General features: G+C 31.0%; 1 protein-coding gene across 1 annotated transcript; it reads right to left on the bottom strand.

The window, feature by feature from the left end:
• Positions 1 to 625: 625 nt before the first annotated feature.
• LOC101250793 (salt stress-induced hydrophobic peptide ESI3) lies at positions 626 to 1,379 on the bottom strand. The gene is made up of 2 exons (XM_004237472.5): positions 1,213 to 1,379; positions 626 to 884 (listed from the first exon to the last, which is right to left on the bottom strand). Exons 1-2 carry the CDS (start codon positions 1,291 to 1,293, stop codon positions 801 to 803), a joined length of 165 nt encoding a protein of 54 aa, XP_004237520.1. The 5' UTR covers positions 1,294 to 1,379; the 3' UTR covers positions 626 to 800.
• Positions 1,380 to 14,569: the final 13,190 nt, after the last annotated feature.

Raw genomic sequence — 14,569 nt, 5'->3', positions numbered from 1 at the left:
TACACTTGAATAAGAAGAAAGTCTTATCTTCCATCTTACTTCTCTTGTCTTCATCTCTTTATATTTATATTGTCATGAGCTTGATTTTATAACAAAGAGGATATTTTTGTGCTTACGAAATTATATAATTCACGAATTATTTGTATAATTCGATGTGCAAACAAATACATAAATTCATTACAAAAATTATATAGATTATATACAAATATCAAATTATAAAAGCGTGTAAATTATATAAAAAAAAACTATAACTATATTAACTTAGTAGTAGATATTTATTTATACACGTAAATTTCCACACTTGATATCAATTATATTTTAGACGGTTGATTTATAACTGCACAAACTGTCTCTTAACTTCTCACTAATCTTAAAAAAGTCTCAACCACGAATGTTTCTCTGCCTATATCCCCAACTCGATCAAGTGTTGAATATAAAACGTAGTAGCAACATTAAAGTATTTACATTGAGCAACCAACTACACTAGGACAATAATGATCTCAAAATCTCATATTATCTGTTCATCAATTTTTTCTTAAGAACGAATAAATAAAATTAACATTTTATTTATGATTTCTCAATATACGTCAAAAAGGAAGTAGATCAACTGAAAAAGGAAGTGGTCTAAAAAATAGTAATAGTAATTACCTTAAAAAAGATAAGAGTGATCAAACATATATAAGACAGTGGGGAGTGTATTTAAGAACATTTAAGAGAGAATACAAAATAAAAAAGAAGACAGAACAAGAAATTAAGAGTACTTCTTTATTTGAGAATGATAGGCAAATAGCACTATTATACTATCCAACCAAGACATAGAGTGCATAAATAATGCCCGGTATGTATCCCAGTATTGTCAGCAACACACAAATCCAAAACTCCACCTGCATCCATCCATTATTATGAATTAATTAATAATACATTTCCTAATATGATATATTAAAATGAAAATTTTGATAGTCACATGCAATCCATACTCTTCCAATTGTACATGTACGTTCAATTTGAACAAACAAAATACATTCATACAGTATTATGTTGTATGTGGCATCCTACTATACATTGTTCAAATTTAAGTACATCCAAAGTTGTTTAGGACACAAATATCAACTAAATGACATATTTAATTATGTATTGTATCTAATAATTTAAATAGTGATGGGTGTAATTAAAAAAGATGTATGTTTAATTAGGGTAAAGAGGACAACTTACACCACAACCATAACGTAGGAAAACACCAACAGGAGGAAGTAAGATAGCAAGGATGACTTCAAGAAATGTTTCAGAACCCATTCTTTTTTCTATAATATAATAAAAAAAAATAAAACTTGAGAATTAAAAAGAAAAAGTGAATGAAGGAGTTACGATAAGAGGGGAGAAATATGAATATGATGATATTATACACAATATGTGTCGGCTAATAAACCCTTAAGCGCACACGTGGAAGCACATCAACACGTGGCATACATGCTTGCCTTTATGTGTCTTTCTTTTCCAACCTCCTTTTTTTTTTTAAAAAAAAAAACTAAGTCAAAGCAACTTTCCCTCCTTCCAATTTTAGTTATCATGATTTTTATTTTTAGGATTAAATTATAAAAATTTTGATTAATATTTTTCATTATATAAACATGCGAAAATTATAACTTATAATACTTTTTATATAATTTTTGAATATTTAAATTTTTTGTTTAAAATATTAAATTAATGTAATCTAATTTAAATTTTTGTTTAAAATTTTTGAGTGAGTTATTCCCTTTGAAAGTTGAGCTGTTGAAATAAGGAAAGCCTGAAAAACGAATTTTAGAAGGATAATTTGGTCTATTTCATATTCATTTTTAGGAGTTTAATTATATAAAGTCATATTTTATTCAATTTAGAAAAATGATTTTCACGCTAGGGCATGGAGAGAAGGGGAAAGAAGAAAAGGAAAGAAGTTCAATATTCGTCAAGCACGTTAAAGAATCACTTGTGAATTTCGTCAAGGGGTGATCCCTAAAAGATAGGTGAGCTTCAAATGTGTTGAGTTCATTCACCTACACGCCAATCATGTTATTTTCAACGTGATTTCATTCTTGAAATTTAAGGATTTAAGTTCTTTATGAGTTCATGAAAAGTGTTCTTGAAGCTTCCTTATCGATTAAGTTTTGATGTTAATATTCTACTTTGGTCAATTTTAGACCACTATATTTCTTAAAATATTAAGAGTTATGTGAGCCATAACCTTATTAAATTAGATGTAATTGAATCTATTTTCCAACGCCACCAAATTCACGCCAATCCAATTTCTGAGTAAAAAGTTATGACTATTTTAGTAACTTATACGGTGCTGTTACGAATTAGCTGACTGGAAAATATTAAAAAGTGATGTTTTTATTTTTTTTACCTCCAAGAAAATCCTAAACAAATTCCTTGACTAATAAAAATGTTTTTAAAATCAAATTTTCATCTTTACTATGAAAATCATAATTTTTGGCCATAGAAATTTAAAGAAATTAATTCAAGAATCTCAAGAAAGGTTTTCTTGATCATTTACCTTTAGCCTAGGGTTCAATGTTTCTGTTCAAGCTCTTATCCAAGAATCTTCAAAAACCTTATTCTTCCTATCTAAAATCATTCCTAAATATTATGAGATTTAGACTATCACATATCATGATCCTTGAATTCATAACTCAATTTAAGAAAAGTCAAGAAGTTAAGAGTATCAAGTCCAAAAGTTAAGAAGTTAAGTGAAGATAAGTTCCTAAAGTTTTTCAAAAGTATTTCACAAACGTTTTAACTTGTTTTAAGACTTAGGTTTAAAAGTTAAGCAAAAAGTTCTAATTTGAAGTTCTTTTCTTCAACGAAGTAATGAGAACTAAGTATTCCCAAGAAGTTTTAAATGTTTTTCACATTTAAATAATAACGGAAACTGAGATTTCCAAAGAACCTTTGAGCTAGTTTTTCAGTAAAGAGTCTTTGAGCTAATTTTTCAGTAAAGAGCCTTTGTGCTAGTTTTTCAGGTTTAGAGCCTTTGAGCTAGTTTTCAGTTTAAGAGTAAATGCTTTCACAATTAAGCAAGAGAGGAAGCTAATATTTTCAAGATAACCTTTGAGCTAAGTTTTCGAGTAATTATTTCAAATCACATAAAGAAGTATGTTATTAGACATAAGAGCTAGTATCATATTTTTGGAGTAGTATTGAGCACCGATATGGGGGAGAGTTTAGATAAGTCACAGTCCTCATAAATCATGTAGCCATCATGGTTAGAAAAAGATCATACTTTTTAGATGATTTCTTTAGTGCTTTTTAGCATAGATTAGTGGATCCACTTAGTATGTTAGATCCTATACTCTGGTAAGGTATAGGATAATCCTTGACAACATGAGATAAAATGTTGTATCATCGCCTATTAAGTGATGATTGTCGATTAGAGAAACTTTCACAATATTTTTTTGTATTTTTATATACATTAGAAATATTTGTATTTTTATATACACTACAAAGTTCATATTGTATCTCTGTATATATACAGAGTTATCACTGTATTTCTAATTACAAAAAGTTGAAAACCAGGTTTTAAAACTTTTCTTTATACTACATTTGTTCACATTGCTTTATATTGAAATCCGTTGAGAGTCCATGTAAGTGTTTCTTTCATACTCTTCAAGCCTATGTTATACTTAGCATTTCAACTCTCATACTCATATATTCAATGTAATGATGCCATGTCAGTTATCCCGCGTCATCTTATGATGCAGATGCAGGTAACCAGGATTAGCGCAAGCATCGTTGATCCAGTGAGTAATCCAACATTAGTTGGTGAGTCTCATTGCATTTCGAAGGACTCTTTTTTAATTTTTTTCCAGTTATTATTTTAGTTCATTAGGATGTAGTGGGGTTTGTCTCGACATCCATCTCAGTTGTTTTAGAGGCTTCATAGATAATGAGTCAGTTAGTTATGAGTCTTTTCACTTTGTATTTTAGATATTTTTTTATGAGACTTGAGTAGCCATTTTGGCTAGTTGAATGTTTCTTTTAAGATATTCTCAATTTATTTAACAAGTTCTGTACTTAGACTATACTTGTGTTTTAAGTCTTCCGGTGAGTAAGTAAGTCAAGTCAAGGGTTCACTTGGGACCAAGAATGGTCATCGAGTGTCGGCTACGCCCAGGTGTAGGCTTGTGGCGTGACAATATAATTAATTGTATTCAAACTAAATTGTATTTATATTTTAGAATATAGTCTTGTCATATTATTTTCACTTCACTTTGAAACTGTAGTTACTATTTTTCTGGATCAGTTTATATTCCAAAAAAATATTATGTATTTCAATATCAGTTTGTATTTCAAAATTCAAGATATATTTCAATATTATTTTGTATTCGAAACGCCAAATGAATGCCAAGTAACTTTGTATTTCTCTTCTTATAATGTATTTGTCTTAATTTTATGTATTATGTTTTCATCAAACTTATATTGCTTTAACAAAATAAAATACAAAAATATGTCTTCTTAATACAGGCATGATTAAAATTGCAGAGAGTATACACATGAATACAAAAAATAAAATCCACAAAGATCTTACTAATACAGTCATGATTAAGACCTCTATAATACTGTATAGTATACACGTCAATATACTGCAATTTTATAATATATAACTTGTATTTTGAGTTAGCAGTTTGATTATAAAAATGTATTTATAGATAAACCACAACACTTCAAAACATTAAATTATGAAAAAAAGGTCTAGGAGTTTTTACGGTAATAAAACCAAAATTTCATAACTATAGAAGGGTTCATTAGCAAAATTAATTAATACAAACACTAATGTCTACTAAAGAAAAAGATTGACAATACAAAAATAGACAATAACCAATCTATTTGAATTGTATCATTATCCTCAAAAGCTATATTAATTTTATTGTGTCGCGGAGGTGCTTCATTATCACTTATAGCTCCGTCATCATTCTTTTGTTGACCTTAATTCCAAAGAAGTGTAGCGTATATTGACTGTAGAAATGATGCATCCAAATTACCCACTGAAATTCCGTATACGTATTCGACAAAAGTTAGGATATAAATACCACAATCCCTACAACATAACATAAATAATAAGAGTAAACAATGGTAAATTGGAAGTTAATTTGATTTTAGTAAATTAAAAATAATACACAATTTCGATATTGATTGAGTCATTGCAAACAATCCTATGCTTTTCCCAAAATCTAAAATCCTAAAAGAAAATTTCGATATTATCAAATATAAATGCATTAAAAGTCAAGAAAAAGAAACATATAAATAAGTCTTTAGATTCTATTATCTTAAATAATTTTAAAAAATCACAATAAAATTGAAAATTAAAATTGTTTAAAAGACTAAAAATAAAAAATATATAAATATTTGATGAATATCTAAATAAAATTTCATAAGAATTGAAAAAATTAATTGAAAATCCATAATTTATACAATCCAAAATATACACCATGATCGATGATTTTACAAAGCAAATCAAAATAAATCATATTAAATAATTCAAATTACCTTTGCCAATCGAGATATTTTTTGAATTAATATAGATATTTCGTTTGATTGGCGAGAAATTTCTTGAAATAAAATAGAAATTTTGTTGAATAATTTGTGAGAGCCTTAAAGAAAGAGAAGCTAGAAAACGTGAAAGTTGAGGAAAGGAAAACGTGAAAGGTGCGGAAAGAAGGGTAATGGGTAGTTACGTAATTGTATTTTTTATTTTAAATTGTTATTCATTTAGAATTTGGTCCAATATAGGAGTATCTTGATAAATCAAATGAAATTTAAATAATAAAATCTTAATACAAATCATTTTCTAAAATATTGTCATTCTTACATTATAAATAAATATTTTAAAGTGTTATCTTAATTAAATATGTTGGGTATTATGAATTGATTTCTAATTTTTCTAATTTTATAAACGAACAAATTTATCCGTGCTTTAAAGTACAATACCCGTCACTTTTCAATGCATTATATATAAAAGCCCGGTGTACTTTATTTTATTCGTATGATATTAAATACATTTTAAACTGTTAATTATTTTAATGTGTTCAACATAACTTTAAAATAATATATATATTATTTACTGTAATGATCCGATTGATTATTTTTAGAAAATTTCACGACTTTTACTTTTTACCCCTTGATTTTGATCTAGAATCTTTTATTTTGAGTTTTTTAAAGTTGGTTTTGAAACTTGAGTTTAAAGTTTATAATTTTATAAGGTTTGAGTTTGAAAGACTAAAGTTGTTAAAAAATATTTTGACCATGATGCAGACTAAGTAAGTTACTTGGTCTAACTTACTTAACTCAGCGAAAGACTAAACTCAACTTAAACAAGAAATAAGGCATGTTTAAAATAAAGTACTTCATATAATATCTGACCATGATGACATTTAAGTCTGAACAAGCAACAATAAACTCTAAACTAAAATACTAGTGTCTACGAAGCCTCTAAACTGTCTGGAGAGGGCTGTTTGGACATACCTCACAACATCCTAAAACTAAACTTCTAAACACAAAAGAAATGGATGTCCTTCGGAATGAAAGGAGGATCACCATTGACTCTGGAGCTCAGTTTGGATCAACGAAAATCCACATGATGATCCTGGTTACCTACATCTGCATCATAAAATGATGTAGGCCAACTAGTAGCAGTACATTGAATGTACGAGTATGAGAGTTAGAAAGCTAAACAAAACTTAGGCTTGAAAGAGAGTAACAATGAATATTTACCTTGGCTCTGTTCAACTCATGATCTACTAACTCTTATTCAATATAAGCAGTTAAAATAAATGCAATATAAAGAAATGATGACCGAAAACATGCTTAAACCTCTGAGTATATATATACAAATACACAATAATGTCTGAGATGTGTATAAAATACAATACTGATGTATTAAGAAAATACAATACTGCTGTGCATAAAAATACAATTTACTTGAGGAGATTCTCTAACCGACAACCATCACTTAAGAGCTACAGTGATGATACAACGGTCTACCACATGCTGCCATCGCATCCTATACCCAGCAAAAGGTATAAGACCTGAACTGCCTAATAGATCCACTAGTAAACTGTGAAAATGAATCATCTAAAAACTATGACCCTTTTTTACCCATGGTGGCTAACATAGTTTATTGGGGCTGTGAGTTATCTAAATTCCCCCCATATCATCTATCCAATGAATTTTTCGACTTTCTTTTTCATTTTTCACCTCTAAACCTTCCCAAACTCCCATGGATTCCACCCCAAACACTTAGGATCCCTGAATAACTTATTACCCAATAATTAAACAGTCTGGAAATATGGATTAAAACTAACAGAGATCAACACCAATTCAACCAACAAGAACTTCAAACTTTTCATCAAGAACTTCAAGATTTCCTTTCAATTAACTATAAATTTCATTAATGAATCAAATTGGAGGGTGGGTGAAAGAATCCGACAGTGAATGATCTCACATGCCTTGTTAGGGACCACCTCTCACGATATCCACGAATGAATTCTTGGCGTTCTTATGTTTTCTCCTTCCTTCTCCTCTTTTCTCCTTTCTCTCAAAGCCCTAGCTTATTTTATAAGTGTGTAAACTAAATGGTATCAGTTACGACCTCAACATATTACCCCAAAGACTAATTTATTACTTAAGTTAGGAAAAGACCAAAACACCTTTAACAAATCTAAATTTGGAACTTTCCCTGCTCAACAACCCAACTTCCAAAAGTCATATCTCCCTCACACGACCTCGAGAATTTGCAAACTTGATGTCGTTGGAAAGACCTTTCGATGATATCCATATAAAGAAATAACTTTAACTCCTCCTAATCTTGTAATTATGCTTATTTGAAAATGACAAAAACTCACTTTTGAAATCTAAAATTTTTCCATATTTCCTTACTTATTTACCAATTTGATTCTTCATGTTTTTCTTAGCTTAACCTTAGTTTATCTAGAATATGAGATTTTACACATTTAGAGTTTTGAGTATCATGATGAAATTTCATTGATTTCATTAGTCTCGAAATGTGGAGTTTGCTCTGAGTGGGTTGTCAATTTCAGATTTTAAGTCTTTTTGAGGATTTGAGAGCCTAAGTTGAAAATTTAATATTTGGGTTGACTTTGGTCAACATTTGGTATCCGGATGCTCGGGTCGATATTCTGAGATTTTTGTTGGATTAAGAAAATTTTTAAGTCTAGGTGAAGCCTTGATTGATTTTTGAGAGGCCGAGCTTGATTTGGCCTTGTTAGGTGTTCTGTTAGTTTCTTGTAATTCTTAAAAATATTAGGTCAAGGAAACCTCCTATTCGTCTTTCCATGGTTCCATTGGATTCTAAACATTAAGTATAATCAATTTTCTTATATAGTTTGTGTGTACGGGATTCCAAATGAATCCTAGGATCCTTTTGATGATATTTATGTTGGTTGGTGTTTCATGTATTTGAGGTTTGTGGTGATTCGCATTAGTGAAATTTTGGCTTCAAAACCTTTGCGAAAGCGAAGGACAACCTAGATTAGGCATCACGATCACGACTGACAGTTTTCTTTCATAACTTTTGCGAAAGTGAAAGTCCATTTTATTCAGGGCTCGTTCTTATGAATTGAGGGTCACTTTTGCAATATTAAAGGAGGGTTTGGTCTATCATTTTTGGGGTTTAAACTTCATTTTCCATTTTTGAGTTTGGTAAATCCTTCGAGGCAATTTTTGAAGAGATTTCTTGTGTTAAATCAATTGGGTATGATTTTGTGACCCTAAAACTTCATTTACCTTTTTTATTTAAGGAATTTAACATCAAAATTTAAGAATTTGATTGGCAAATGACAAGATCTTTTAAGAATACAATTTCTAAACTAACAAACACAAATTAATTTTTTAGTGATTTTCCAAAATTATTTTCACCAACGAGTTTCAAATGTCTTAGGTAAGGATTTGAATTAAAGAGTTTAATATTCAAACTTAATTTTTAGTATAGGACAATTTTTTTTGACTGACCAATTTTTCAAGTAAATAAGTTGGGTTATTTCGGAATTCTATTGTCAATTCGTGATTGATATAAATTGTGTTGTTTTGGATGTTAGTCGAAAGGAGAAGACTCAAGACTTGGAGTATCTAGTTGTTCAATTAATTCAAGTGATCTCTTAAATCTTATATTTTAGTACAATTTATGTCTTCTCTTCATTGTGTAGGTGTTGAGAGTAATAGGAATGAGGTAAAGGGATAATTATTCCACCTGATAAATCTGAATGAATAAAAAAGGGGTTAAAATGAAAAAGTTATGTGTTGATCATAATGTGTTATGAACTGCCTTGTTGTGTCACCTATTATATTGATTCGTGAAATGTTTCGATAGAATGAATGTAGACATGAATTGTTTGAACTCCTCCTCATGGTGTGAACTTTCTTATATGCATTAATTAGTGTACACCGTGATGGAACATGAGATTAAAAAAGTGAGAAATGGTTCTAGGTAATCTAGAAAGTCGATGAGAAATGGTTTCAACTAATGATATGATATAAAGCATATGAGAAATGGTTTCGACTAATAATTGACTTATACACGTGACCTTGAGTTTATGCTCAAAATTGAAAATGGCTTAAAGTAGTCAAAAGTCTTATGGTGATGTTAGAAGGAGAGACCTTGAGTTTTACGTGGATGATTAGGTCTACTTGAAAATTTCACCCATGAAGGATGTAACGAGATTTGAGTAGAAAAGGAAACTTAATCTCCATTGTGTGGGGTCATGTCAAATTTTGAGGTGTGTTGGTAAAGTTGCCTATGAACTTGATTCTAATAACCTACCATTGATGCATCAGATTTGCCATGTCTTTTTGTTGAAGAAATATGTTGGTGATCAGATATCTACTATATCATTGGAGAGTCTTTCTTACGAGAAATTTATGATTTAGATTTTAGATTGACATGTTAAGAAGTTGAGAAATAAGGGAGTTGCATCTGTGAAAGTGTTTAAGAAGAATCAAAGGGTCGAGTTGGAAGGCCCGAGACTGATATAATGTCCTCATCTCTTCCCCTCTGATCCTACTCTAACTTGAGATATTTATCCCATCATGATTCTTTCTTTCGGATACATATTTCGAAGTTGTTCTCATGTTTCCTCATGCATGCATGATTATGAAAATTTGATTTTTGAGGAAATAAGTTAGCTCGATTGAGGAATTCATGATTATGTGAAATTTAGTATGTTTTGTATGTATGCCTAATGAAAAAAAGTTTGTAATATATTTATAGGATTTTAATGAAGTTTCATTCTTGTTGGGTTGTTATTCATTTTTCCCTACCCTCCTTGTGTTGCAGTGAGTTCCGTTCGAGGATGAATGTTCCCAACAGATATTGTAACACCTCAAAATTTAAAAAAGAAAGAATATTTTTCAGGTTGTAGGTTGTGTCTACGGGTCCTCATCTATGGATCTTAGAAGCATCTACTGGGTGTAGGTGGCATCCGTAGAAGAGAGAAAATCAATATTTGAAAGTCAAATCCAATAGCTCTTTTTACGTTTTAACAGGATGACCAGTGAGTATTTATACGAGTCATAAGTAGGTCACAGACTTAGTGAAATTTTAATGAGTCAATTTGGTTTCTATAGTTTGTGTCTATGGATTGTAGGAAGACCTACAAGCCATAGACAGGGCCACTGAAAAATTGGTACAAATTAAGGTTTCTATAATTTTCTACGGTTGACTAGTATGGTTCGTAGAGTAGGTCAAAATCGTAACAGGGCTTCATCAATTATTTTGAGGAGATTTTGAGTCTTTTTCCTTATCATTTTAAATAAAACTAAGTCATTTTTTCCTTCATGATAAGGACCATATTAGGCTTTTGAGTCCTAAATTACCCACTCAAACCGCATTCTCCTAAATCCTCAAAATGCAATCAACTTCAACCTCCCCAAATTCTCTCAAGGTTTAAGGCAGAAGAAGAAATTAAGGTTAATTCAATTTCATCAATTCTCCATTCCTTTTGGATTTCAAGTATCAATGTTTATAGGTATTTACCTATAAAATCCATTCTTTCATGGGTTTCCGAGGATTTTCAATTTCTCAATTCAATTTCAATTGAAAAGTTAGGATTTCAATTCAAAATTTATGAGTTTCATTTAATTATGATTTATTGTTATTTGTTAGTATTCTAATTCATAATTTAATGTTAATACATGATATTTAGTTGAAATTATGTTTACCCATGTCTATATTATAATTTTCAACTACGAATTCATGATTATATGAACTCTGAATTTATAAAGATATGCATATTTTTATGAAATAATTGTAATGATTTAGGGATGCTTCGGAAGGAAAGTATCAATATTATTGTGAAAAGTTTTCCCACATGTTATTATGATCATGATTGTGAAAGTAATTCTCACATATGAATTCACACTGGTGAAACGTTTTCTCATCCATGTTGAATTGTGTTTAACGAGATATTCTATGTTTTGATACTAAAAATATGGACTAACATTGATCATTTTCTTTCTTATGATATATTTATATTTGAATTTTACATATTTCATTGGGATTTAGACTTATCATAGAGAGGGATTTGAGGTGGAGGCTCAAATAAAGTAGTCTCTAGTAGTAACCTCTAGTCCCAAACTACAATTGTCTTAAATGATCTAGCTAGTGGATACACTTTAACAAAAGATGATATGTACGATTTATACCTTCGTAATTAGTTTCCCCTTCTTTCAGAATGAGGGATATACCGGATTTTATGATATACCTCTCGTGTTCTATTTTCGGTTAAAGCTAATATCCCACAAAAATGACTATGTTTCTTCAAAAAAGAATTTCTTATGTCCTTTATTCTAATGTATTTGACTATATTTCATGATTTGCATGTCATATCTTATTTAAGATTTTAAAATGTTCATTTATTGGTCATGCCTTACATGTTTTAAGTCACTCATGTTATCATGTCGATTTCATGCATGTTTCTCCATACTTAGTACATTTCATGTACTAATGCATACTTGTGACTGTATTGTCTCCTAAATATAGTCCGACGCTCCTACCCCTCACTCTTATGGCTAGTTGATCTCTTTGGTGAGTCCACATGTTATTTTTAGATAAGGGTAACTTTGTAAGCAAAAAATTCATCATCCCTTATATGATGAATTTTGGAAACTTACAATCCACAGGGTGGTGGGTACACCCTCAAAAAGCCATACAGAGTTACAAGTTTCCTTTAAAATTGACCATCTCTATGATTTCCCCTACCAACTCTTGCTTACACCAAAAAAAATAAATTATTTAAGCATTTCAATTAAATCTATCATTTTGACCTTCAAAACACCTAGAATTACCTTCTTTCCATAGAGTCCACCATATACAGGCTCAAATAGTCTTCCACCAATCTTCACTTTTATTTTCCCTCTGTTGCCAATTCTTGTCTAGCTCCTAAGAAGCCACATGGTTGTCTTTGGCATCACCCAGCTAACCCCTAGTATACACAAAAACATTTTCCATAATTTTAAAGTTGCTTTATAGTGAATGAACAACTGATTCTTTACTTCTGCTTTCTGCTCACACATAAAGCATCTTGAGAAAAACTGCATCCCTTTTTTTGTAAGACCTCATCTTTAAAGAAAGCTTTTCTTATGAACAACCAGACAAAATATGCTAATTTTAATGGGCTTCTTATCTTCCACACTAGCTTCAAAGGACATTGTTTAGTCACTGATTGATTGACATTTAACCTCCAGTAGTAGGACTTAACTCTGAACAATTCTTTGCTATGTAACTTTCAAATTGGTTTTTCCTTTCTTTGAGATATGGCTAGAGGAGTGTTTAGAACCTCTAGTATCCTGCCCACATCCTTAATTTCCCAGTCATTCAAAACCCTCTTGCACACTAAGTTCCGACCTTGTTGGCTCCATAGTTCAGGAACAATAGCAGATCTTTGTAAGCTTAAGGTGTAGAGGTTTGGGAATAAGTTCCTTAGGCTATCATCCCCTTTACATTTTCATTTCAGAACTCTATTTTCAGAACATTACCCACACTAATATAACACACAACATCCAAACTACCCTATCACCTCCTCAGTAGTCCATTTGCTAAACAAGCTATATTTCTTTGCTATGACTCTTTCTCCATAGGGCTCCATTTTCAGTAAAAAATCTCCATAGCCATTTTTTTAGCAAGCAATTATTCTAGATGCTAATATTTCTCATTCCAAGGCTACCTTGTTTTCTGCTCCATCTCTTTGAAACCATCCACTTTGAGCCACCCGTTTTCAAATTTAAAATAGGATTGCCTAATTCCCAGTTCCCACATTCTAATAGTACTAGTCTGTGATCAGAGACTATTCTTGGAAGGATGCTCTATTGATATTTTTGAAACATTCCCACTACATGGAGTAAAGGAATTTGTCAAGTCTTGCAGCACTTTAGTGATTGGATCCTCTGAACCAAGTGTATTACCCCCAAATAGTTCTGGAACACATAATTCAAAGTCTTCAATCCACTTAGAGAAATCACTTACGATATTGGTAACTCTAATGCACCCTCTTCTTACTTCTATATGTTTAACTATGTTAAAGTTCCCGCTGGTGACCCAGGGTCCTTCACTCTATTCCTTCATTGCTTCCATTTCCTCCCAACACTCTGACTTCTCACTTCTGCTATGTGGACCATATACTTTAATAAAGAACCATGCGAGAGAGTTTGTATTGATTCAAACTTGTTTGTAATTGAGTACTTCCCTTCTTTAACCTTTGTGTCTGCCTATGTTCTACTATCCACATGATTATGATTATCTCCTTGATTTTGCATTTTCTTCTATGAAGCCGCATCTCATCTATCTACATGCCCATAAATGTTTAGCAATCTCTTATATTCGTTTATTTAACTTTGTCTCTTGTAGACAAACCACATCCACGTTCCATTTCTGCCATATGTCTTAACAATATTCTTGCTAGAGATATTGTTAAGACTTCTTATGTTCCATAAGAGAAAATTTATATTCATTTAAATGTTAAACTTAGAACCCTCCCCCTGTTTCTGATCTCATCCACCTCTTTGTTTAGGCTATATTGAAGCTTCTTAAGTTCATTTATCCCTATCCCTTACTCCTTGGAGTTAATGTGGTTATTTCTTTCCCTTTGTTGTCTAGCATTGATTTTCTCACATAGATTCTCATGAGAAATGCTAGTGTTTCCTTCACAAACCCCTCAAAGGTTACCCCATAGGTGTTGCTTAGTTCTAGTATGTGTATGTTTACCCAGCTCGGTGCTCAGTCACAGTTGCTTCTAATTCAGCCAAATTTCACATGGCCACTGCTTCTGCAGCTAATATCTGTTGAATCTGTAATTTTGTCTCCCTTTGTTTCTGGTGGAGTTTGATACATAGATATGCACTCATTCTTATCTGTCTACTCATGTCGTTATTTATGTTGGATTCTATAGTTTCCTTAACTTGCATGGGAGAATTTTCCTCCACTGTTACTTGTGATGCCATGTTCTCCATCAAATTTAAATCTGAAGAGAACTCCCAGACTCTGAAAGCTTCTAAAAACTGTGAATCCAATTATTTTATGTTTTTA

This window comes from Solanum lycopersicum, chromosome 4 (assembly GCF_036512215.1).
Source record: "Solanum lycopersicum chromosome 4, SLM_r2.1".
Taxonomy (NCBI): Eukaryota; Viridiplantae; Streptophyta; class Magnoliopsida; order Solanales; family Solanaceae; genus Solanum; species Solanum lycopersicum.
This window is presented reverse-complemented; position numbering and strand designations above follow the sequence as displayed.

Coding starts and splice junctions, on each gene's coding strand:
- LOC101250793 (XM_004237472.5), bottom strand. CDS start 1,293: ATGGGTTCTGAAACATTTCTTGAAGTCATCCTTGCTATCTTACTTCCT. Junction 885..1,212: donor TCCTACGTTATGGTTGTGGT/GTAAGTTGTCCT, acceptor GGATGGATGCAG/GTGGAGTTTTGGATTTGTGT.